General features: G+C 46.7%; 1 protein-coding gene across 2 annotated transcripts; it reads right to left on the reverse strand.

Annotated features, from left to right (window-relative positions):
- Nucleotides 1-9,597: 9,597 nt before the first annotated feature.
- LOC136535549 (membrane-associated progesterone-binding protein 4-like) lies at nt 9,598-23,474 on the reverse strand. 2 transcript variants are annotated; one of them, XM_066527837.1, is made up of 8 exons: nt 22,508-23,474; nt 22,037-22,113; nt 21,713-21,784; nt 21,243-21,280; nt 20,599-20,642; nt 20,020-20,066; nt 17,756-17,930; nt 9,598-9,945 (listed from the first exon to the last, which is right to left on the reverse strand). In XM_066527837.1, exons 1-8 carry the CDS (start codon nt 22,595-22,597, stop codon nt 9,838-9,840), a joined length of 651 nt encoding a protein of 216 aa, XP_066383934.1. In that variant the 5' UTR covers nt 22,598-23,474; the 3' UTR covers nt 9,598-9,837. The 2 variants fall into 2 exon arrangements, with proteins under 2 accessions (XP_066383934.1, XP_066383933.1); XM_066527836.1 differs by lacking the exon at nt 9,598-9,945 and adding an exon at nt 16,226-16,604 and having other exon boundaries at nt 22,508-23,451.
- Between the last annotated feature and the right edge of the window lie 169 nt (nt 23,475-23,643).

The raw sequence follows: 23,643 nt of genomic DNA on the forward strand, positions 1-23,643 counted from the left end.
TGCCGCAGCATTGCGTCACATCTGCCTATGCCACTACGCCACCGCCGTCCCATCACTATGCTACGCCGTGCTATCACCATCGCGCCACTGCACGTAGCAGTCACGTCCGCTTATGCCTCTACTTTGTTGCTGCCTCAATTTAGTGCACGTGGCCCTATTTAAGCCACCGCTTGTCGTTCACCATTAAGGGCACCACAACCAAGCGACTATGCTGCCACCGCCCGCACGTGGGTGTGCCCCCTCTCCTAGCTATGCTGACTCACAATGATTGCTCGGGTACGGTCGTCACGTCCCGCCAAGGCTCGAGCCAGCAGCCAGACCCTATTCCCTTCTTTCCCCCTCCCTCCTCTACTGCTAGGCCATCCTAGCCGCGCCTTCAATTCGGCACGGTGAGGTCATGTCCTTTCAATTCAACGCGTGTCCGGCTCTATCTTCTAGCCATATAGCCAACCGGCCCCACGCCGTGCAACATCGTACCTTGGCAAGATCCAATTTGGAGCCAACGCCCACCATTGCGCCATTAAAGGCCTAGACATCGTTGCCATGGGCATTACCCGCCTGGCCCTCCCAAGTCCAATTGGTTGCACCCCTAGCCTCGCCTTGCAGTCCTCCACCCTGTGCATAGCCCAATTTGCACTGCCACTACCTGCCAGCGCCACTAACACAATCGTGCCACCGTGACTGTCATCGTGTTTGTTGTGCGCGCATGGCCAGACTCACTCAGGCCGTCCTTGGTCAAGCCATCATGTCTGGTAGGTTCTGAGTGAGTTGTTGATGCCCATCCTCTAGTCCTTTAGTCTCGATTGTGCCTGAGCTCATGAGAGCATGGCCGCCACCACTACAGGAGGCCCGCTGCTATGGAGGGAGCTTAGGACCACGTCTCTGTTCACTGCTTCACCACCCATTGCCTCACGTTCGCATCAAGGTGAGCATCAGCTCGTTATCGGGGGTGGGGAGGGGCTAGGTTGGCCGGCGTGACCGCCTGCCAGCGCCGCTGCGCCGGTGTGTGCATGGGTGCCCGAGGACCCGGCCGTGGTAAAGACAGTGTGTTCCGAGGGCTTATCTATAAAATAGTTGACTATAGGAATAGTGTCGTGGGTCTCAGGGTGATTGACTGGTAGGGCAAGGATGTTTTCGCAAAATAGCCATAGAGCGTGGACCTTCCCATCGTGGGCCGCTGTCGTGCGGTTGGGGGGCACCCGCGTGGGCCGCGTCGGTGGGCTACGCTTGCGCGTGGGCTACGCGGCCATGGGCCGCTCCGCGAGTAGTGGGCCACGGGTTGAATTCAGTTTTCTTTTCTAGGGAATTAGTTTATGCTTTTCTAATTTGAATTATGAGCTGATCTTTGGAAAATGATAGTAAATGTTGTAGGTGTCCAAAAATAGTAAAACAAAATTTGTTAGGTTCACAAAAATATTATCTATCTACTGGTGTAGTTAGTTTATAGTTAGCTATGATAATGATAGATTCATTAATTCATTTAGAAAAGATTAGTATTATTTAGCTTAATATTCATAGAAAATTTTATGGCAAATTAGTGATAGCTTTAGCCATGAAATTTTTCAATAGGTTTATTGGATTATTATGTGCTCACTATAATTTTTGTAGCCCTAGAGTAGGTTGATAAATAGAGTAGCTAGTACTCCTTATTTTATCATATATAGAGTAAATCGATATTAAGAATAGGGATGGCATTAGTTACTAAGGTAATGCATGCAATGTTTCATACCTGTTAGTGGTAACGATAGGTAACTTAGCATATTAGTCGGTAGAGCTAGCTTAGTAGCTTAATAGATGTATTTTTATTTTAAGAGTTGTTGTTGCCGTATTATTAAGTGTTGCATCATCGTTTCATGCATGTAGATAACGAGTTGATAGAGTTTGTGCCTATGAACATCCATGAGTACAAGGAGATCATTGAAGAGTACGAGGAGGAGATTCTCATTCAGGAGGGAGACCTGGAGGCATCAGTTGCTGACTTTGTTGACACCCCGCCTGCCCAAGGCAAGCCTCGGTGCATAACCCCTATTTTTGAATGATCATTGTGTGTGTGTGTGTGTGTGTATATATATATATGATGTGCATTTATGTTACATGCATTTTATGGAAACTACATGCATAAAAATACTTACCTACGAGTCCTACTAGCATAGGTCGAGTAGCTACTATGCTTAGGATGTTGGTAGCGTGAGTAACCTGCTGTTACTCATAATAGGTGATTATTATGATCACTCATGATAAAATGGTGGAAAGGAAAATGGAGATCGGGCAGGGATATGGTTTGGGTATTGGTGGGTGTAAGAGGTTGTGTCCTATGCCCAATGGGGCATAGCTTGGTTATACTTTTTTCCTGTCTGTATCGATTTAGGACCGGCTGTTGTAATGGACTCTAGGCAAGTCACAGACTTATTATCCCAAGCACATACTTGGGTATGGGCGTAGGAAAGATTTGTTGCTCTCTTGTCGTGGGTTCTGGCTCTTTCCAGGCTAACTGATTGGAGGCGGGGATGGTGGAGGTCTAAGCACCACACTAAGTCTGGAACTCAGGAGCGAGGGCTTGGAGTCCAAGTTTGGACGGGAACCTAGACCCCTTGACAGGAGAGTGGTGGGTTGGTCCTGCTTGTGCCTAGGGTATAAGCGGGGCATGTGTTTTGAGGTGCCCAGCTAGGCACATTGATTCACAAATCGCCTCTATGTCGGTACGACTTGTCTACACTCTAGCATCATAGTAAGTACTGAAAGATGAAAGGTGGTAAAATAGAACTGTTTGCTCAACTCCTGCTTAAAAGTAGAACAGGTGCTTATATAGAATGGCTAGATAATGAAATAATTACGACTGCTAATAATAACATAAATAAGGATTCACTATTAGTATTGCTTTCTGCAAAAAGAAAAACCAGCAAACCATAAAAGCTTATCATATCCCTTAGAGTCGGGAAATTATTCCCACAAGTCGGATAAGTCTTGTGAGTACATTATGTACTCAGGGTTTATTTATCCCTGTTGCAGGTGCGGCTTCAGGAGTAGCCGTTGTGTGAAGGATTCTTCTGGTGGGCATAGATGGATCCTTGTTTATTATCGATAGATGTTTATTTTCAGTCCGTTGCTTAATATTCTGCACTCTAAATTTGATAATATAATAATACATTTCTAAGAACTCGGGATGTATAAAATGGACTAAGTATTGTAACTTGTTCTCATTATTCAACCCTTAGGAAAAATGTGGATTATTTAGGCTCTCCCATGGGGTGTGCTCGACGAAACCCGCACGATGTAGCTCGCACTCAGGGTGCTTAGTGTTAGTCGAAGACAAGAGGCTCCATAAGTATGTTATTTCGGACGATTCTACCACAGTTTACCTGTCTACTTCATGCACATCAAAGTGATGCTAAGGCTCTCTGGTTAGAAATGGATGCAATTATCGTGTGATGGGTCACGCATGACCCTGCTTCAACCTCCTGACGCGCCCCTCGTCCTCGACCCCGCCCCACCCCCATTCCTGCTCCTCCTCACCCCCATCACCAACCAATACCCCACCGCTGCACTAGGCTCTAGTGAACCCTAGCGCCCGAGGCGGCAGCCTTCTTCCCTTCCCCCCTTCTCGCCGAAGCTCTGCCATGGCCTTGCTCATCGACAACACCGAGCTCCGAGCTCTGAGCTCCGACCATGCACCTCTGCCTTGACCTAGCCAGGCCGCCGCTACCATTGCTAGGGCCCCTAAACCTCTTGGCCACCATCCTCACCGCCTGGCCTGCCTGCCTCCCCCGGTCGGCCCTTCTATAGCCGCCAGAGTCACTACTTGTAACACCCCTGGTGTTACGAGCTAGCTTAGGAATGAGATTTAGGTCCGAGAGGGATTAGCCTAACAAGTTTTTGGCTTTTAAAAATTTATAACGCACATGAAATGATAAGCGAATCCTATGTGACTCACTTTTGTAGACTCAAATAAATATCCAAGTTAACTTACTTGGTGCGTAAAAGTGCTAATGAAAATCCTAACGAGAAAATGGGATAAGTCATTTTAATTGTTTGCCATGAAAAACAATTTATATAAACAAAAATAAAATATAACTTGTGTGTAGTACTTAAGTAAAGAGGATTTGCAAGTGGTGTAGTTGAAGATGCAACTTTAATTTGTGAAAACAAATATTGTTAACTAGTGTTCTTGAGAGCTCAAAAATCAAATTCGACGTTAAGATAAGCTCTTTTCGTTAAGTCAGCAAACACTTGAACTATTGTTAAAATACCATTTTTGTCGAATTATATTGAGCAAAATAGTTAAATAGTGCTTAAATGTTTTGCTCCTATGGGTTAGTATGAAGTATGGACTATTGTGTGAAATGCTTGTTGGTTGAAATTGATAAGGTTTAGACATTTTAAAAATTATGACAAAACTGTTAGTGTCGGTTTAGTTCTAACTGAACTCTTGCCCTTTTCTAAATCTAAAAAGGATTGTAGACAATGATATTTTTGCAATTGAATTCTAGCTAAAACACTTAAGCACTAGATCCATGATTTCATAGTGTTAGTTGTCTCTAAGTGAGTATTTTAGCATGGCAAAGTCCACGAACGAGTTGGAGTTGTTGTGGCATCATAGAAATTGTCCTAACTTTGTTAGAACGTGTTGTCGATCTTATTTCAGGCTTCGGTCATGAACTGGCGTTCAGCGCGATGAGCTCCTGTTGGCACCTCTCTATCTACCTTGATGCTCACTCTTCGGCCATGCTCGTTGCTTGGACAAGAAGCCCTTAGTGGCTACTAGAATCTTGAACTCTTGTTTTAATCTCAACCGGGCTCTAAGTGGTTGGTTTTAACGCTTTAAAATTTGTGCTTAGCATGTGTCTGGCCATTCGATCGAGAGTGCGTAGTCACCACATTTAGTGCGCGCCATGGCTTCCTCTGGCCATGCGCATGTGTGGGCAGGCTGATGGTGTTCGCCCTCAGCCTAGCTACGGAGTGACGTGGCTTGGCCACCTTCAGCTACGATGCCTGCTGCTGGCCGATGGCCTCAACACTCGCCCCTCGACCGTCGCTACCGCCCTACTGCGCGGCTGCCCCACCCGCTGCCCTCCTTGTCTCAAGCCGCACCGCAGCTCATGGCGCTATCCCACGCCCTCCGACTCACCTGGTTGCTGTAGCATTTGTTCCCAGCCGCACAACCCACCTACCAAGCCCGAGCTCGATGTCGTACGTAGTCTACTGCATCACGATGCTATGCTGCTACTTGCATGTGGCCACGCGTAGGCACACCTTCAATGGCTTCATCCAAGAGCTAACCAACACGATGTTTGCCCCTCGCTCGTGCTATCATATCCCCATGCTACCGTGCCTCGTCGGGTCATGGTCGTGCCACGTCGGCCGGGCCACTTCCCGTGACGTGGCGGTGGCAGTGCACCACTCTCCCTTCCCTTTCTTAATCACCAGCTCGAGGCTTCTTAGTCCAATTCCTCGTGTCAGCGAGTAGCAGGGGAAATTAGCTAGGTGCCCCATTCACATCGAGTCTAGTCGTTGTCTATCGTGGTCGAATTTGGTTTCTCCCCGCCACCGATCATGGGCGCCGCTGAACCGATAGGTTGGGAGGTAAGGCATGTAGGAGTGATAGCAGTTCAATTGCTCATAACCTTGAGCTCGCCTTGACTCCCTCCATCCGGTGCTCGACGACGGTGTGGTGACGTGTCGGTGCCACGCTCAGAGCACCATCGCGCGGTACGGGCGTGGGTGGCTAGATCACCTCGGCACTCCTAGGTTTCAACCGTCACCGTAGCATGGTCCTTGGTGAGATCCTGATGCTTCCCCGCCGTCTCTACCCCACCGTTAGCACTCTAGGTCATCGGAACAGCCGCGCCACCGTTGTGGATAACCGCTCGCTGCAGTAGCTTGCATTAGTACTTCCCCGAGCCCCTAACCGCCACCCTGTCATGCGCGTTTAGCCATAGATGGTGGTCGACCCCTTACTCCCGTCTTAGCGAGCCTAGGTTGCTCGGCGTAGCTACCCTATGCCGTCGGCCGCCACGTCGACGAGCACGGGGATTCCAGGGACCTGCCCGTGGTGAGGATGAAAACAACTGAGGGCTTGTTCATAAAGCCACAGCCGATAGGAACAGTACACATAGTAGTTGAACTATTACCTCAAAGCTTGGGGGCTTCTCTGCAAAACCGTCGTCAAGCGTGGGCTCCCCAGCCTTGGGGCACGTTGGGCCGTTGCAACGTGTGCGCGGCCGCGCCGTGCTGGGCGGCTAGGCCAAATGATTGTCACCGACTCTTTTTGTTTTCTAAAGCATTTTCTAATTTAGTGTCTAAGGTAAACTTGTAAATTTAATATAAAATTATGTAGTTAACCGAATAAGCGAATATTGTGAAACCAATTTTGTTAGGTTCCTAAAATCATGATCTATCTGGTAGTATGTTTTGTTCACATAGTTTTATAATATTTTTAGAAGTTATCTAATTAAATTGAGATGCTTAATATTGTTAAGATATAAACTTGTAGGAATTTTTATGATTAATCAGTGCTAGTGTTAATTCTAGAAATTTCACAGTAGCTTCCTCAAATTATGAGGTGCTCACTATAATTTTTGTAGCTCCATAATAATTAATTTGCTAAGGTGGCTAAATGAGGCCTAGTTCGAATATATATTTAATCGATAAAATGCCAAAGCACCATAGGGTTGTAGGACTAAAATATTTTTCCGTAGGCGAAGCCTTACTTGACGACGTGGATACGTAGACTAGCACGTTAGTCATTAAAGCTAGCTCGTTAGCTTGCGGAGCGTAATCATATTTTAGAGTTGTAGTTGCTATTGATTATTTACATCGCTGTGTTGCATCCACGTATATCATAATAGGAACAACGATGGATCATGGAGTCGACCAAAGTAGCAGAAAAGATGGTGCCTTGATGATCGTGTCACCAATGGAATGCTAATCTTTGGTTATATCTTGCCCAGGCAAGCCCCGATGCATAACCCCTATTATTCTGCACTTTACTTTATGCTTGTGCACTTTACTTAAGAATGTTGTAAGCTTTATTCTCTCATTTATGATCCTGATGGAAAATATGGATTTTCGAGTTCTCCCTTAGGGTGTGCTCGATGGAACTACGTAGTTTAGTGTCCACTCTTGAGTACTTAGTGACTAATGGAAGACAAGTACTACTGGGAGGCATTAGATGAGGCGGTTCTGCCACACTACTGCATAAATCTTAATGGAGACAGATAATTTAGATTAATGGAGGTAGGCATTGCAACCGTCTCCAATCAAAGATCATTGTTAATGGTGACCAACGGAGGCGGCTGCTTTGCCCGCCTCCATAAATCAAACAGGAAAAATAAAAAAAGAAAAACCCATGGATAGAGCTGTCGAACCCATTCACGGGCCCGCCAAGCCCATCCATGGGCATTGTCGTTGCAGCTGCTCGTCGAAACCTAGACCGCACACACCACCTGGATCCGACATCCCGCCGTCGGGATCTGGCCTCTCGCCGCCGGATCGACCCACCCGCCGTTGGATCTGGGGAGCCACCGCCAGGACTGGATCTGGGAGCCACCGGGCCAAGAGAGGAGGCTCTGTCCGTCAGGGCCTCGCGCACGCGGCCACCGTCGAGAGGGCTGGATCGAGCCACCACGCCATCGGAGGGAGGAGAGAGAGAGGGAGAGGAGAGGGAGGGGCGCTGCCCTGTGAGGGAGAGGAGAGAGAGGCCGAGGCGCTGTGAGGGAGAGAGGCGCCGTGCTGTGTCGGGAGGTGAGGGGAGGGGCATCGCACTCGTGTCGAGACTCAGGAGGGGAGGGGCGCCGCACTCGATAAGGTCGAGAGTGGAGGGGGCGATGTGAGGCTAGGGTTAACAAGTGCTGCTTATATATGAGCCCGGTAGAAAGGCAGAGATGGGCTTTTTCTGGGCTGCGAGCTGGGGCACTTTTTTTTGGAGGCAGGCAACTCCGAAAATAGATTTATGGAGGCTGGCTCCTTAATATGACCGCCTCCAAAAATAGACTATTTTGGAGGTTGTTGTTTTAAAATGCCCGCCTCCGTAAATCGATTTTAGGCGGCGGTTGTATTTTGACCGCCTCCGTAAATCAATTTTACGAGGCGGGCAAAAGTGATCGCCTTTGTAAATCAAAATCCCCGCCTCCGTTATTCCTCCTGTATTTTTCGAGGTGGTTGGATTTTTTGACCGCCTCCGTTAATTAAAGTGCAACGCCACGGAAAATCAATTCTGTAGTAGTGAGTTGGAGAAGAAAGAAGGGGAGAGGCTCGCCGGAACCCTAACCACCGCCGTTGTCGCCTTCGTCTCCAGTGGTCACAGATCTAGGAGGAGGAGGAGGAGGCCTATCTCGTCGGCGCTGCCTCTGCCGGAGGGGAGAGAGGGAGGAGCTCGCCGGAGGGGGCGGGCGGGAGGAAAAACGAGAGAGGGAGAGGGAGACGATGCGCTCAAGGGGGGGAGGGTAGGCCAGCCACGTCACGTCGTTCGCATTTGGCGCGACGGCCGACGGTCGCCTTTTAGAATTTCCGATTAGAAATACAGAGGACGAACGAGGAACGTTGTGGCATTGGATGTTTGGATCTTGGCCACACATGGCCACGCCAAAGTGTGGCGATTTGTGACGGTGGCGGGGTTTTCAGCCGCCACCCTCATTTAAGTTATCAACTAAATAGCTACTCCGGTTCGCGTGGCGAGCCACAGTTTGTGGCGTGGCGGCCGGTGGCCTCAACCAAACAGCTCAACGCAAGCAGGGCCTACGTGCTTACTTTTGGGGCCGTTTGGGAGAGCTCCAGCTTCAACTTCTCCAAAGATAATCACTCCCAACCAGCCAAACGTTTAAAATGCCAACTTATTCAGGTGGGTATCAGCGGAGAACCGCTTCTCCATTTACACTATAAACTAGGAGCTTAAAAAAATTCACCCTGCTTCTTGGTATATTCTGTTGGGGATCAGCAGAGAATCCGTTCTGATCAGCTCCCACCCTGCTCTCTCCTAAGAAACTAATGAAATCGCTCCATCGAAAAATCAAGCAGATAATCCCACCCTGCCCTTGTTTAGTTAGACCCCAAAATCCAAAAAGTTGCTACAGTACCTGTCACATCGAATGTTTGCGGCCCGTGCATGGAGCATTAAATGTAGACGAAAAGAAAAACTAATTACACAGTTTGGTGGGAAATTGCGAGACGAACGTTTTAAGCCTAATTAGTCAATGTTTGGATACTATTTACCAAATAAAAACGAAGATACTACAGTAACCCAAAATCCAAATTTCGCGAACTAAAAAAGGGCCGAGCCCAAACGGGGCCTTTCTTCCTCGTCCACGGCCAGGAGCGGATCCTCCGAATCCCATGCCTCATGCGCTGCTGCGTGCTGCCCCTGCCCCTGCCCCTGCCCCTGCCCCTGCCCCTCATCTCGCCGTATGTTAATAAGTGCGCATTGAAAGTTTGGCTGGCGCAACGACCACATCCGAGAGACCTGCATGCGTTGCGTTGCGTTTTCTTGCACGGGAGAATCGTAGTACCCCGGTGTCATAGAGAGAGAGGCCATTTGTCTCTCCCAGCGGAGACCTCAGCATCAGAGCGCGTGTGTACGGACAGGAGTTTTCACATCACTTCTCTGTAGTACTGTTACTGCTGCTGCTGTTCGTTTGCTACCATATCCTTCGTCGACAGATCCTCCGAGCAAAAAACCGCTACCGCTAGCAGCTTCTGATTTTTCGACGCCCAAAAACCACGGCGGCATCATGACTTGAGTCTTGCACGGTGTTCGGCTGTTCCACTCCTGACTTTTTTTTTTAAGTTTGATTCGGCTTATTCTCTCTCGTAAAATACTATTGAATCAATCGAAATCAGGTGAAATTAGCTAACTGGACAGTGGATCTGGGTCTCATGCGCGTGATCACTGATCAGCAGGAGAGGAAAGAGGACGTGCTGAAATGATCGCACGCAGCAGCTGTAGAGAGAGACCTGCAGTGAGGTGGTGTTTAGATGGAGAGGGTAAAGTCTTAGATGTGGTGTTCGGATATTAATAAAAAATAAATTATAGAATTTATCGGTAAACCACGAGATAAATTTATTAAGCTTAATTAATCCATTATTAGAACATGTATTACTGTAGCAATTTATTGTCAAATCATAGACTAGTTAAGTTTAAAAGATTCGTCTCACAAAGTAGTTATAATTAGTTATTATTTAGTTTATATTTAATATTTTATGCATGTGTCAAATATTCGATGTAATAGGATGTAAAGTTTGATGGAGCAACCAAATAGGGCTGAGTGTGCGTGACAGCGTGAGCCAACGCCGTGTACTGCTACTGCCCATCATGCCATGGGGAACGCAGAACGCAGTGCGAATGCGATGCGCGTGGACGTGGCGTGGCGCCGGACAAGCACGCACTGGCTGCGCACCTGCACTGCCCGGCCATGCTCTGCTACTGTGCGCCTGTGCCTGCTCGTGGCGTGACGCATCATGCAACCTTGCCCGGAGAAAAAAGACCGGCCGGTGCATTGGTTCCAGCGCAGCGCAGTGCGCAGAGGCAGCGATGCAAACGCACAAGGCAAACGCTGGGCACAGCACTACCACCACATGCAATGAGCCTACCTACGTGCCATTAGGAAAGATACTCAGGCCCTTTAGATCATCGAAAAATTTGAACGCACTATGGGTTTGTTCGGCTGAGAGAATTTTAGCTAAAACTGGCTGAAAAACACTGAAAAACACTGTTCAGACTAAATTATTGTGAAAAAAAATACTGTTCTGGCTAAAAAAAAGAAACCAAATAAACCGGATACGAGTACCCGAACGGAGCCTATAGGTCCCTGTGCGCCTGTGCCTGCTCGTGGCGTGACGCATCATGCAACCTTTGCCCGGAGAAAAAAGGCCGGCTGGTGCACTGGTTCCAGCGCAGCGCAGTGCGCAGGCGCAGCGATGCAAACGCTGGGCACAGCACTACCACCACCTGCAATGACCAATGAGCCTTCTACCTACATGCCGTTACCAAAAATGCTCCAGGTTTATAGGTGACTGAAAAGTTCGAATACAATCCGGTACCATGATGTTAAACTTTCTTACTTTTTTACGTCATTCCGTGATTCACGGCACCGTAAAAAGACTTAAATACCCTCAGACTAGAAAAGAGCGATGAAGTTTTGTTTTCACGTGTATCACTCCCTGGCTTAGTGTTTTGGCACAAACTAATTGTTGTTAACTATTTTTTACTGCACTAATTTAATTAGTATTTAAATTATTTGCAATATTTTAAAGTTTTGAATACCACAAATTTGAAAATCCTTGCAGACGAGGTGCCCGATGCCCTGGCACGGACTCGGAGGCCGAACGCTCATGAATATCTAATATTGTATGACAAATCCATTCTCTGTTCGTTTAGGCTGGTTTGACTTATAAGCTATGGCTGAAAATACTATTGACTGATTTAGTGTGAGAAAAAAATATTGTTCGTTGACTGATAAGTCATGGCTTATAAGCCAGATACGAGCAAGCGAACAGGTTGCCAGTTATCCGAGAGCTACAAAACTTGTAAATTTGAATAACAAAGCAGTTAGCATATAATTGTACTCACCCCGTCCTCCTTCGTAACCTGCTGGCTGCTGCCCTTCCCGCAACACTGAGCTGCTGAGAGAGATAGGCATGGGCGAGCGGCAACCTACAACCTTGAAGGCTACCTCGGAATCAGATCCTCTGGAGTTGACAAAAACGACTTGTCTCTGCAGTCCAGCATCTGAGCCATCCAATTTGCATCCAACCGTGAGCGAAACAAACTCTAGAAACAAACTAATCTCATGGACCGGCCCATACCAGCTCAGCGTACCGACTCCCCTGGGTGCGACTCGTTTGACACCGCCTGTCCGCCGTCGCTCGTTCCTCTTCCCGACCGGCCGCCACCGGCCACCGCGACGCTCGGATGTGCTTAGGCCACTGGGTGTGCTCGCTCGCTCTGCTGGCCGCGCGTGCGCTTGCTCGCTCTGCGAGCGCTAGCCCGCCGCCGCAAGTGCTCGCCCACGACGCCGTAACGCGCGCTCGCCCACACTGCCGGCCTGCCATGGAAGGTCGCCGGTCATCTCGAGTGCTCGTTTGCGCCACCGTGCTCGCCAGCCGCCGCAACACGCGCTTGCCGGCCGCCACCGCGCCATCGCGTGTGTTCTGCGTGGCCGCCGCGTGTGCTCGCTCACTCCGCTTGCCGCGCATGCGCTTGCCCGCTCCGCGAGCGCTCGCCCGCGTCGCCGTAACGCACGCTCGCCCACGCTGTCGGCCTGCCGCGGAAGGTCGCCGGTCGCCTCGAGTGCTCGCCTGCGCCACCGTGCTCACCAGCCGCCGCAACGCGCGCTTGCCGGCCGCCACCACGCCGCCGCGTGTGTTCTGCGTGGCCGCGAGGTGTGCTCGCTCGCTCCGTTGGCCGCGCGTGCGCTTGCCCGCTCTGCGAGCGCTCGCCCACCGCCGCAAGTGCTCGCCCGCGTCGCCATAACGTGTGCTCGCCCACGCTGCCGGCCTATCGTGGAAGGTCGCCGGTCGCCTCGAGTGCTTGCCTACACCACCGTGCTCGCCAGTCGCCGCAACGCGCGCTTGCCGGCCGCCACCGCGTCGCCGCGTGTGTTCTGCATCGTGTGAAGTTCGAAGAGTTTCAGAGAACGAGAGAAGAGAGAGTATCAGAGGGAGGAAGGGATAAGGGAGAGCACTGGGAGCCTAGGACGGGGAAGGGGAGCGCTGGCGAGGTGGAAGCCCTGCTGACATGCCATGCCGCCGGGTCAGGGAGGTGAGGAGAGGGTAGCGTCGGCGGTGTAGGGACCTCCGACTCCAAGCGTCGCGGTGGCCGGTGGCGGCCGGTCGGGAAGAGGAACGAGCGACGGCGGACAGGCGGAGTCGAACGAGTCGCACCCAGGGGAGTCGGTACGCTGAGCTAGTATGGGCCGGCCCATGAGATTGGTTTGTTTCTAGAGTTTGCGTCGCTCATGGTTGGATGCAAATTGGATGGCTCAGATGCTGGATTGTAGAGATAAGTCGTTTTTTGCCTACTTCAGAGGATCTGATTCCGTCGCGGCAAGGGGCAGCGGCACTGGCAGCAAGGGGCGCCGGCAGGCAGCGGCACCTCGGCAGCCGCAGCAAGGGGCGAGCTGCAGCTAGGCCTAGCGCGCGGCAGCAGCACAGGCATCAAGGGGCGACGGTAGGCAGCGGCAGCCGCAGCAAGGGCCGAGCTGCTGCTTGGCCTAGGCCGCGGCAGCGGCGCGCTAAGGGCCGCGCGGCGGTGGCCTGATGCACATCACGGTGATGAACAGAGAGGGCGCTGGATTGGGAATCGAGAACAAGGTGATTCCTATGCTGTGTTGATGGGCTCTCTTCTTCTATTGTACCTTTGGCCTTCGCTCATGCGGCTTAGACCCTCTCCAAACGTGTTCTAGTCTAGTCAGGTGTCCAGCCGTTTCGTCGGAGGCCGAACGTTGGCGGCACCGCGCACGCAGGGATAGGGAGCCGGAGCCGGAGCACAGGTCGAGGGAGCACGAAGGGCTCCACCCGGCCATCAGGCCCCGTCGCCGGCGCTGTCCAGGAGCAAGGCGGCGCGGGAGATGCAGAGCCGGCTGCGGGACGAGTGCAGGGTCATCGACGGATGCATGTGAGCCAATGACGCCGCACGTCCGCCCGCCGCCGTTCGGGCTCGGCTGCGCGGAGCTCCGTCGGTCTCAGGAGCGGCTTGGTCGTGCGGTGGATCAGCAGACCCAGAACCGGAGGTGGTGCAGAGCTCGGTCCAGCATGGGCGCAGTTCGGAGGACGGCGGTTGGGGGCGCGAGGACAGCCGGTGGGGTGGGGGATGACGACAGCGCAGAGCTCAGCCCGACGGCCATGGCTGCTGCTCCACGCGCCGCGCACGAGAGCGGAGGAGGTCGTCGCCCTGCGCCGCCTCCTGTGCCGGTTGAGGAGGTTGTCGGCGCCGACCTTGAGCGCGAAGAGTGCCTGCAGCGCAGGCCCACGTACCTCCCCGGCCTCCACGCGACGTCCCACAGCGCTCGCAGCACGTGGAGAGGATAGGGTTAAGGAGGGGGTATTTTGTACATTCTGACCGACTGGACTCACACGTCAGGGCTCTTAAACCATCAAAACCAAACAGAACAGGGGGGACGCGCGTGGAAGACAAAAAAAAAAAAGAATTAGTGTCATGATATCATAGTAAGTTCAAACTTTTTAACGATCTATAGACCTAGAATATCTTTTGTAACGGCACACGTGTAAACGGCTCACCTGCAATGACGAGAGAAGTGCTCCTGTGGCCTCTGGGGCTGTCAAGCGTGAACCTAGGACTAGGAGTACACTACACTAGCGAAGAGGAGAAATAAACTGAAAAAGAAACCTTATTAGATGGTGTTTAGTTTCAGATATAAAGTTTTAGGGTGTCACATCAAATATTACAGGAGGGTGTTGTATTGGGGTTCGGATAATAATGAAAAAACAAATTACAGAATTCGTCAGTAAACCGTAAGACGAATTTATTAAACATAATTAATCCGTTATTAGCACATGTGTTAATGTAGCACTTTATTGTTAAATCATGAACTAATTAGGTTTAAAAGATCCGTCTCGCAAAGTAGTCGCAATCTGTATAATTAGTTATTTTTTAGTCTATATTTAATACTTCATGTATATATTCAAATATTCGATGCGATAAGATGTAAAATTTTAAGAGAGAAAATAAAAATAGCCTTAGTACTTTTAAGATAGGCACAAAGACACAAAACGAATCGAACTGTTGCTTCACCGTTCTGCGTTTCTGCAGTGCAGAATGGTCAGTAACAAACTGCAGAAGCAAGAAATGTCAGGTAGCCGCGGAACGGCGGAACCAGCAGTCCGACAGGCTTCGGCTGGCTTCCCTCGTTTAGTTTCCAAACTAAAACTTTACAAATTATTTTTTCAGTTAAAACAGTATTTTTCTCTAACAACAAATCAGCCGGAACAGTGTTTCGGTTTATTTTTTCAGCGAAGCGAACGGGGCGTCACATTGAATGTTGACACATGCATGAAGTATTAAATATAGATTAAAAAATAACTAATTACATAAATTGCTACTAATTTATGAGACGAATCTTTTAAGCCTAATTAGTCCATGATTTGACAATAAAGTGCTACAGTACACACATGTGCTAATGATGAATTAATTAGGCTTAATAAATTCGTCGAGCGGTTTACTGACGGATTCTATAATTTGTTTTTTTATTAGTATCTAAACACCCCATGCGATATCCCCATGTAACACCCTAAAACTTTACATCCCGGAACTAAACAAGGCCTTCGTGTATTTGGTGTGGATTTGTCTACAAATTTTGACGTTTTCTATATGATGTGCTTTGAAGTCTGCCGAGCAGTAGCTAGGTCTTGTTTAGTTCCTCCCAAAAAGTTTACACCTTATCCTGTCAAATATTTGAACACATGCATAGAGTATTAAATATAGACTACAAAAATAACTAATTGTACAGATTACGACTACTTTGCGAGACGAATCTTTTAAATCCAATTAGTCCATGATTTGACAATAAAGTGTTATAGTAACACATATGTTAATGACAGGTTAATAAGGTTTAATAAATTTGTCTCGCGGTTTACACCCCAAAACTTTATAACCAGGAACTAAACTAAGGCCTTATATGATCAATAAGTTCAAGAGAAATAGGGAACAGACTGGAAATACCATCTTCAATTCAAGGGCATGTATTTGCGACAGAGAAAATGTGTTTGGGATCCTAGGAAAGATGATGCCGACGGTGCAACAACTTGCAAGGCAGCCTCCGATCAATCGACAGCCAAAGCCCCATGCCTATTAACATGGACAGCCTTTGAGATCGATCTTGCCCTGCACGAATAATGCGTGGCAGCGCAGCGTGACCATCATTTCATTCGATTGCACGTATCTACCGATCTTCCGATCAGGCAACTGTTTAAATTTAGAGCGTAAAGTTTCTGGGTGTCATATGAGGTATCGTATGGACTGTTCGAATATTAATAGAAAAACAAATTACAGAATTCGTCGGTAACCCACAAGACGAATTTATTAAACCTAATTAATCTATCATTAGCACATGTGTTACTGTTGCACCATATTGTCAAATCATGGACTAATTAGACTTAAAAGATTCGTCTCGTAAATTAGTCGTAAACTGTACAATTAGTTATTTTTAGTCTATATTTAATATTCCATATATATATCTATACATTCAATAAGACGGTAAGTAAACTTTAGGGAGAGAAACTAAACAGCTCAGTTGCGTATCTTGGCTTCTGAAACACGACGTTGCACCAGGGATTCCGAAAGGACTGATGCGGAACAGAACAGAAGAACCATCATGGTGCGTGGCTGGTGCTCGTGGAATGTCACTGCTCCCGTAACTAATGAACCTTGCGCTGAGTACCCAAAGCAACAAGTTCGTGGACAAAGGGGAGAGAGATGTACAGTTCTAGTTTACTTTGCAAGACTTGGACAAGTAATCACACCCTTCGTACACCACTAGCCCGGCTTTGTCAAGCTCGTTTTCCTGGAAACAAGCGCACCTTTGGCTAACTTGTCCGGTCAGAGCTATGTCGCCTGGCCTCCTCACCAATCTTGGATAGCCCGTGTCGCACCAAACCTAACACAAGCAGTACGATCTTAATTAGGCAGAAAAAATACATCTTTAGCAAAATGGAAACTGAAACAACTTTGTTCACTCAGAATCCTCGAGCCACTAAAATGGCACATTAGTTCAACTCAACATTAATCAAGCAAATGTTTCTCAAGGAGATGTGTGATATGAAAACACGATTTGGACTATGTAAGCTGTTTGGAACAAAGGGAAATTCACACAAAACAGATTAATTTCCTCAAGATTCGTGAGAAATCCCCAACAGAGCATGAGATAGGTTGAGAAAACTAAAGGAAAAGGATCAGACAATATTAGCCATCAAATTGCTGGAGTTTATTTGGTCAATAGAAATCCAGAATAACTCAACATGTTACACCAACTCATGATGCTTCTCATTAATGCCAGCTGTTTCTTATGTTTATTGCGATTGCATTATTACACAACTCATCTGTTGCCATCTTTATTGGAAAACAGTCATTTTATAGAGTTCAATTATGGGCTTGGGGGCAAAATCCTTAATTGGCCACTGTCTGGAGCCATAAAAAAACAAACCGGAAAATTGGTGCCTGGGAAGACCATAGCCCACTAGAGGCATGATACATCCAAAACATCCAACAGGCGCACTGCTGCCCTACCAACGGGCAATATGTTTCAATGCAGAATCAAAACTTTTAGAAGACTACCAGGTGTGCTCATTTCATGATGTGGTCAAGGTCTAATTTTGTTTTTCAAATACGCAGAAGAGCAGTGTATCATTTCATTAAAGAAGAAAAGGAACGAGTACAACACAAACTCCAACCCCTAACAGTTCAGTAACATGCACGCCATTCACTCAAAAGTAAAAAAAAAAAAAAAAAAAGACCAGACCTAAACTAGATAATCCCAAAGAGGCAAAGACTAATTCTAAGGAGCTGCTTTGCACCTTGTACTACAGCCCTCAGAACCTAATTTACATCAGGAGATAGGGTTGAAGATGCAATTTTAATGTCTAACTTTGGTATAGTGACTATTTTCATTTGGTTAGTTTGTTTGAATATGGAATATGATAGGAAGAAGCTCAGTTGACTAAGGTCTTTCAAGATAAATAAAAAAGGTTATCAACAACATCAGATAAAACCATGTGTCAACAAAAAAAAGGATGGTACAAGGACACTTACTTCTCCGCCTTCTTGCTGGCTCCATTTTGAATTGCAGCCAGGTATTTTAGTTTCATCATTCTTCTGCTTTTCAAGAAGCTGTGCACCTCTCTTTGCCTTCATTTCTACACCCTTCAGATATTTTGTAGGATTTCCTTGACTGTCGTAGTAACGTCCAATAAGTTTACCAGCAAATCTGCATCGTACATGTAAAGGAATGTTACAAGGGTATATATATTATTAATTGAGTAGTTTCTCTAACATGATCCACTGCTTCAGTGATAGCTTAGTGTGTTGCATATAAAACAACAACAACAACATAGCCTTTCAGTAAGCAAGTTGGGGTAGGCTAGAGTTGAAACCCACCAAAAGTCCCAAATCACGGTTCAGTCACTTCAATAGCTGCTTTCCAAGTACTCCTATTCAAACATAGATCTTTAGGTATATCCTAAGCTTTCATTTTTTTATTGTCTCTCCCCATATCAATTTCGGTCTTCCTTTACCTCTCCTCATATTATTAGCTTGGCTTAGGACTCCACAATGCACTGGTGCCTCTGGAGGTCTCCTTTGAACATGGCCAAACCACCTCAACAAATGTTGGACAAGCTTTTCTTCAATTGGTGCTAAATCTAGACGATCACGTATATCATCGTTCCGAACTCGGTCCATTCTTGTGTGACCGCAAATCCATCGCAACATACGTATTTCTGTAACAATCAGTTGTTGAACATGTCGAATCTTTGTAGGCCAACATTCCGCTCCATACAACATAGCCGGTCTAATCGTCGTTCTATAGAACTTGCCTTTTAACTTTTGTGATACCCTCTTGTTACAGAGAATACCAGAAGCTTGTCGCCACTTGATCCACCCTGCTTTGATTCTATGGCTAACGTCCGCATCAATATCTCCATCCCTCTATAGCATCCATCCCAGATACCGAAAGGTATCCTTCTTAGGCACTACTTAACCTTCCAAACTCACATCTCCCTCCTCCTATACAACTCCGCCAAAGTCGCATCTCATGTATTCGGTTTTAGTTCTGCTCAATCTAAAACCTTTAGACTCAAGGGTCTGCCGTCATAACTCTAGTTTCCTATTTACTCCCGCCTAGCTTTCGTCCACTAACACTACATCATTAGTGAACAACATACACCAAGGGATATCCCCTTGTATGTTCCTGGTAACCTCATCCATTACCAAGGCAAAGAGATACCCGCTTAAGGCTGACCCTTGATGAAGTCCAATTTTAATCAGGAAGTAATCTGTGTTACCATCGTTTGTTCGAATACTAGTCACAACATTGTTGTACATGTCTTTGATGAGAGTCACGTACTTTGATGGGACTTTATGTTTGTCCAAAGACCACCACATAACATTTCTTGGTATCTTGTCATAAGCCTTCTCCAAGTCAATGAAAACCAAGTGGAGGTCCTTCTTCTGCTCTCTAAACCGCTCCATAACCTGTCTTATTAAGAAGATTGCTTCTGTGGTTGACCTTCTGGGCATGAAACCAAATTGGTTTGTCGATATCTACATCGTTCCTCGCAGGCGCTACTCGATGACTCTCTCCCATAACTTCATAGTGTGGCTCATCAACTTAAATCCCCGATAATTAGTACAACTTTGGATATCTCCCTTGTTATTGTAGATTGATACCAATATGCTTCTTCTACACTCCTCAGACATCTTGTTCGATCGAAAGATATTGTTGAACATCTTGGTTAGCCATACTATAGCTATATCCCCGAGACATCTCCACACCTTGGTTGGGATACCATCAGGGCCTATCGCTTTACCCCCTTTCATCTTTTTCAAGGCTTCTCTGACCTCCGATTCTTGAATCCAGTGTGTTGCATATGGCATACACATTTGGTACTAACATGAATAACACATGGTATGGTGGTGATGGATTTGAGAACATGATCAAGAGAATCTAGAGCAAGTGCAATAGCGCAAACACATAAACAATGTTCCAAATCATGATAGTTTAGTGTGTTTACACATTTGGTACTAACATGAATAATGCATGTTATGGTGGTGATGGATTTGAGAACATGATCAACAGAATCTAGAGCAAGTGCAATAGCGCAAACATATAAACAGTGTTCCAAATCGTGCTCCACTAGCCTGCCTAGGGACTAGGTGCCACCAATCTGCCAGCCTAGCACCTAGCATTTCTTGGAAAACTGCATACCATACAGTTCTATGAAGCCTCATGGTTTACAGATATGGAAGGAAATAAGTAACATGAAGAGCATGAAGATGGCTCTTAGAAAGGAGCTCACATATATCTTTCGAAGTAAAATTTCCTCCAATCAACAATGCTGTTTACCTGAAAGAAAATTGGAAATCCATCATACTGAAAATATTGGCAAAATAAAGAGAGAAAAGTAAAGTCTGTAAATGCTTGTATCGTACACTAGCATGCACATACAGTGTTATGTTCAGCGTGATAAGTAGCTGCTTCCCACAAGTATTTAATAGAATATACATACATGATACATGAAGCAACGATGTTTCTGTTTCAACTTAATTATTTCCTAGCATGTCCACACCTATATCCATACAGGCTACAAGCACAAGAGAACAAAGCTTAAATCGGAACTAACTCTTTACCTTTAGTAATAGAAAGGTTGGTAGCTTGGTATCATAAGCAAGTAAACAGCCAACTAGATTTTGCATAAGTGCTAAGAGGAAACGAAACACTTCTATATTACAGTTGAAGCTAACTGCCATCCTAGCACTAATTTATGAATCACGGTACTTTTAACATTTTTCACTGGCTGTCTGCGTCTAAGCTTCATATTTGCAATAACTACAAGGTTTAATAATATGAATAATCTATACATAGTGTGTTTTAGTACCTCACTGCTTGATAAACCCTGTAAGGAATCAGTCAGACCATCACCTGTTGAAACAGAAAGGTTATTCTAGAAAAAGGATATACTTAAGCAGTCATAGATCATTCATGCTTAATGAACATTATCTTTTTCTTATGGTCAAATTATTATTTTTTTATAAACAACTTCATGAGAAGCAGAACAGCTAAATTAGCTTCCAGGAAGTTTGGTAAGGAGGGAGTTAAGATTCTTCATCCTCCATAAAAATTTAAGTCATATAATTCAAGTATCCTCTTCATCATATAAAGGTCAAGTCATAATATCTGCATTTTTTTAACCGATCCAAGCCTTTTTTTTTTCTTTCTACATTAAACCAACAGGCAACTTCCGCATCTCATAGTGCGAAGAGTCAGTAGTAACTGCTTCTAAGATATTGAGTCAGCATGTTCATTAGATGTCTTGATCGTTCCATCTTTCATCCCTTATGAAATTTGAATTTAGAATCAATGTACTGCTAGGAGTAAAAAGATCACGCAGAAGAATGCTTTTGCTTTTGCAGTTCAAAGGATCTAGAGGACACCAAAATTATCTCTATAGAACCAACATCAACTCATGGTCATCTATATGATTTACTAAACTAACCAGCTAGCAATAAGACGCAGACTTACCTGTAAAATTTCCAGAAACAAATGCCCGTGATGCATCCCTGTCAAAAGAACGCTGTTTTAACATCAGCATGTGAAGCAACAAAACAAAAAGGATATGTAAGTTTTGATGTTTGTGAAAATATAAGAACTACTCCCTCCGTCCCTAAATAATTGTCGTCGTCAGTTTGCGTGCCGCAAGTTTAACTTGATTTGTAGAAAATGCGTGCAACATTTGTATCTCCAAATAAATTTATCAAAAAACTAGATTCAAAGATCTTTCCAATGATACTAATTATGTACCATAAATATTAATATTTTTCAATGTATATTTAGTCAAAGTTATTTCTCGGGAAGCGAAAACGATAGATATTTAGGGACAGAGGGAGTACCTCCTATAGTTTATACTCCATACTTTATAACACCAAGCTACAGCATACATGTAATTCATAACAATGAAATCAAAACAGGCACTAGAAATCTAAGACTGCAACCTCCCAGCAAAGTGATGATAACCTCCTCCAGGACCATAATGTGACCTCCCTTTTGTGACTTCAAACACTGAGCTGCAGCGTCAAATGAAAACCAACATCATTCACACAAGCCAAGCCAGTTGAATAGCCAAGACAATACACTGGAATTTGCTGACAACATCATCTGTATAATTAAAAAGGTGTGCTGTGCACTTGTGTTTTCACTTATTTATCATATCATGCTTCCCTTTTCTCACAGTAGTCAAGGGAGTATCATATATATTATTAAAACAAGTCAGGCGAAAGGAAATGTAGGCATATGGGGGCAAGGAAAAGCTTAAGTACCCCAAAATCGCGAGTAGTATGGGCAACCCCTCATTTGTTCCATTGTACAGCGATAGTTCCTCCACTGTCCACAACTTCTGAGCATCGCAACATGAGACTTAAGGTAAGTACGAGAGAACACAGAGGTGTTCCGGTATTGGGAACTTGCAGTTTCAGAGGTCGAAAAATGGCACAATATGAGTCAGATGCTAGAGCCGCAAATCAGACGAACCGCTGCTAGTCCATTTTTACTGTTCACAAGCCATCACATCAAATCACCGGGAGGTCACTCATGTAAGTTGCGAAATGTGACACGATATGTATTTGCTCCATATTAACACATCAAGCTATTAGTCGATGAACACTCCTAAGCGACGACTGGGTGTCTCTAATTGCTAACGCCATGTCTGCTTCCGCCGACTAGATAAAATAAGCGAGATCTAGCTCATAAACTTCGAGAAGCATCAAGGTAGCGAGGAACAGAGGACAGACCGGTTTCCTGAGGCGGTAGAGCTGGAGGACGACGGCGAGTAGCGCGGCGAGCAGCGCGAGAACAAGGAGCAAGCGAGCGCCGCGCGCCATCGCTCTGGTTCCCAAGAGATCGGCAAGGCCGTTAGGTCCACCAAATCAAATTGCCTCCACGGCAACGTACCAGTATCGGTTTTGCTACCGATCCGCCTCAGCGAGCTGGGGCTGCCCTTGGGACCGGACGTCGTAGCTTCGGCGGAGGGACGAATTGGTGCTTGAGGCGGCTATCGACTGGACAGACCTCCGGGTCGTCGGAGCGGAAGACGGGGCCGGCGGACCGGTGGATTTGGTGGAAACGATCGACGAGGGGAGCTGGCCGCTGGGGAGAGAAGCGCGGAGAGGACCGGTTGACTGGGCTGGGCCGGGCCAGACTCGAGTCAATGGACGCCTTGGAGACGGGCCCTAGGGAGGACCAGTTGACTGGTCTGGGCCAGGCCAGACTCGAGTCAATGGACGCCTTCGAGGCGGGCCCTTTCCTGTGCCGTGCATTGGTTTCGGCGTGATTCGCCGTGCTGTTATCTAGGAGTATGTACTAGTAGACTACAGTACTTGGCCAGTAGATCAACGTTGATGCTGCCTTGGCCAAGAGTTCAGGAAGTGTCGCCGCTGCAGCTGTTGCGCGAGATTTCACTCGGGGCCTCGGCAGTGGTGATGGAAGGCAGCTTGGAGCCAGAAACAATGGAGGCGATAGCATGCAAGGAGGGCCTGGCTCTTGCTAGCGGTTTGCTCCTGCAGGACTTCAGATTGGCATGTGACAACGCCGGAGTCGTGGCAAGTATTCATAAAGGAAGTATGGGCTCTTATGGGCATGTTGTCTAGGAAATTAGAGCTAGATCAAGTGAGTTTAGATTTGTTGAGTTTGTCCTTGAAGGGAGACAATCAAATGTGGATGCTAGGAGTTGTATCTATGCTGGTTTAGGGAGACATATTTAGTTTGTATCTCCGCCTAATGGCGTTTGTACTTCCTATGAAGGTCAATAAAAATTTCTTTTCCCCTCAGAAAAAAAGTAGACTACTGTACTAGTTTTCCATCGTTTTTCAATTCTGCTCAGAAATGATAGTCATCTTTTTAGTTTGATTTTTATTCAGTTGTTATTCTA

The sequence above is a fragment of the Miscanthus floridulus genome, chromosome 2, assembly GCF_019320115.1.
Source record: "Miscanthus floridulus cultivar M001 chromosome 2, ASM1932011v1, whole genome shotgun sequence".
Lineage (NCBI taxonomy): Eukaryota > Viridiplantae > Streptophyta > Magnoliopsida > Poales > Poaceae > Miscanthus > Miscanthus floridulus.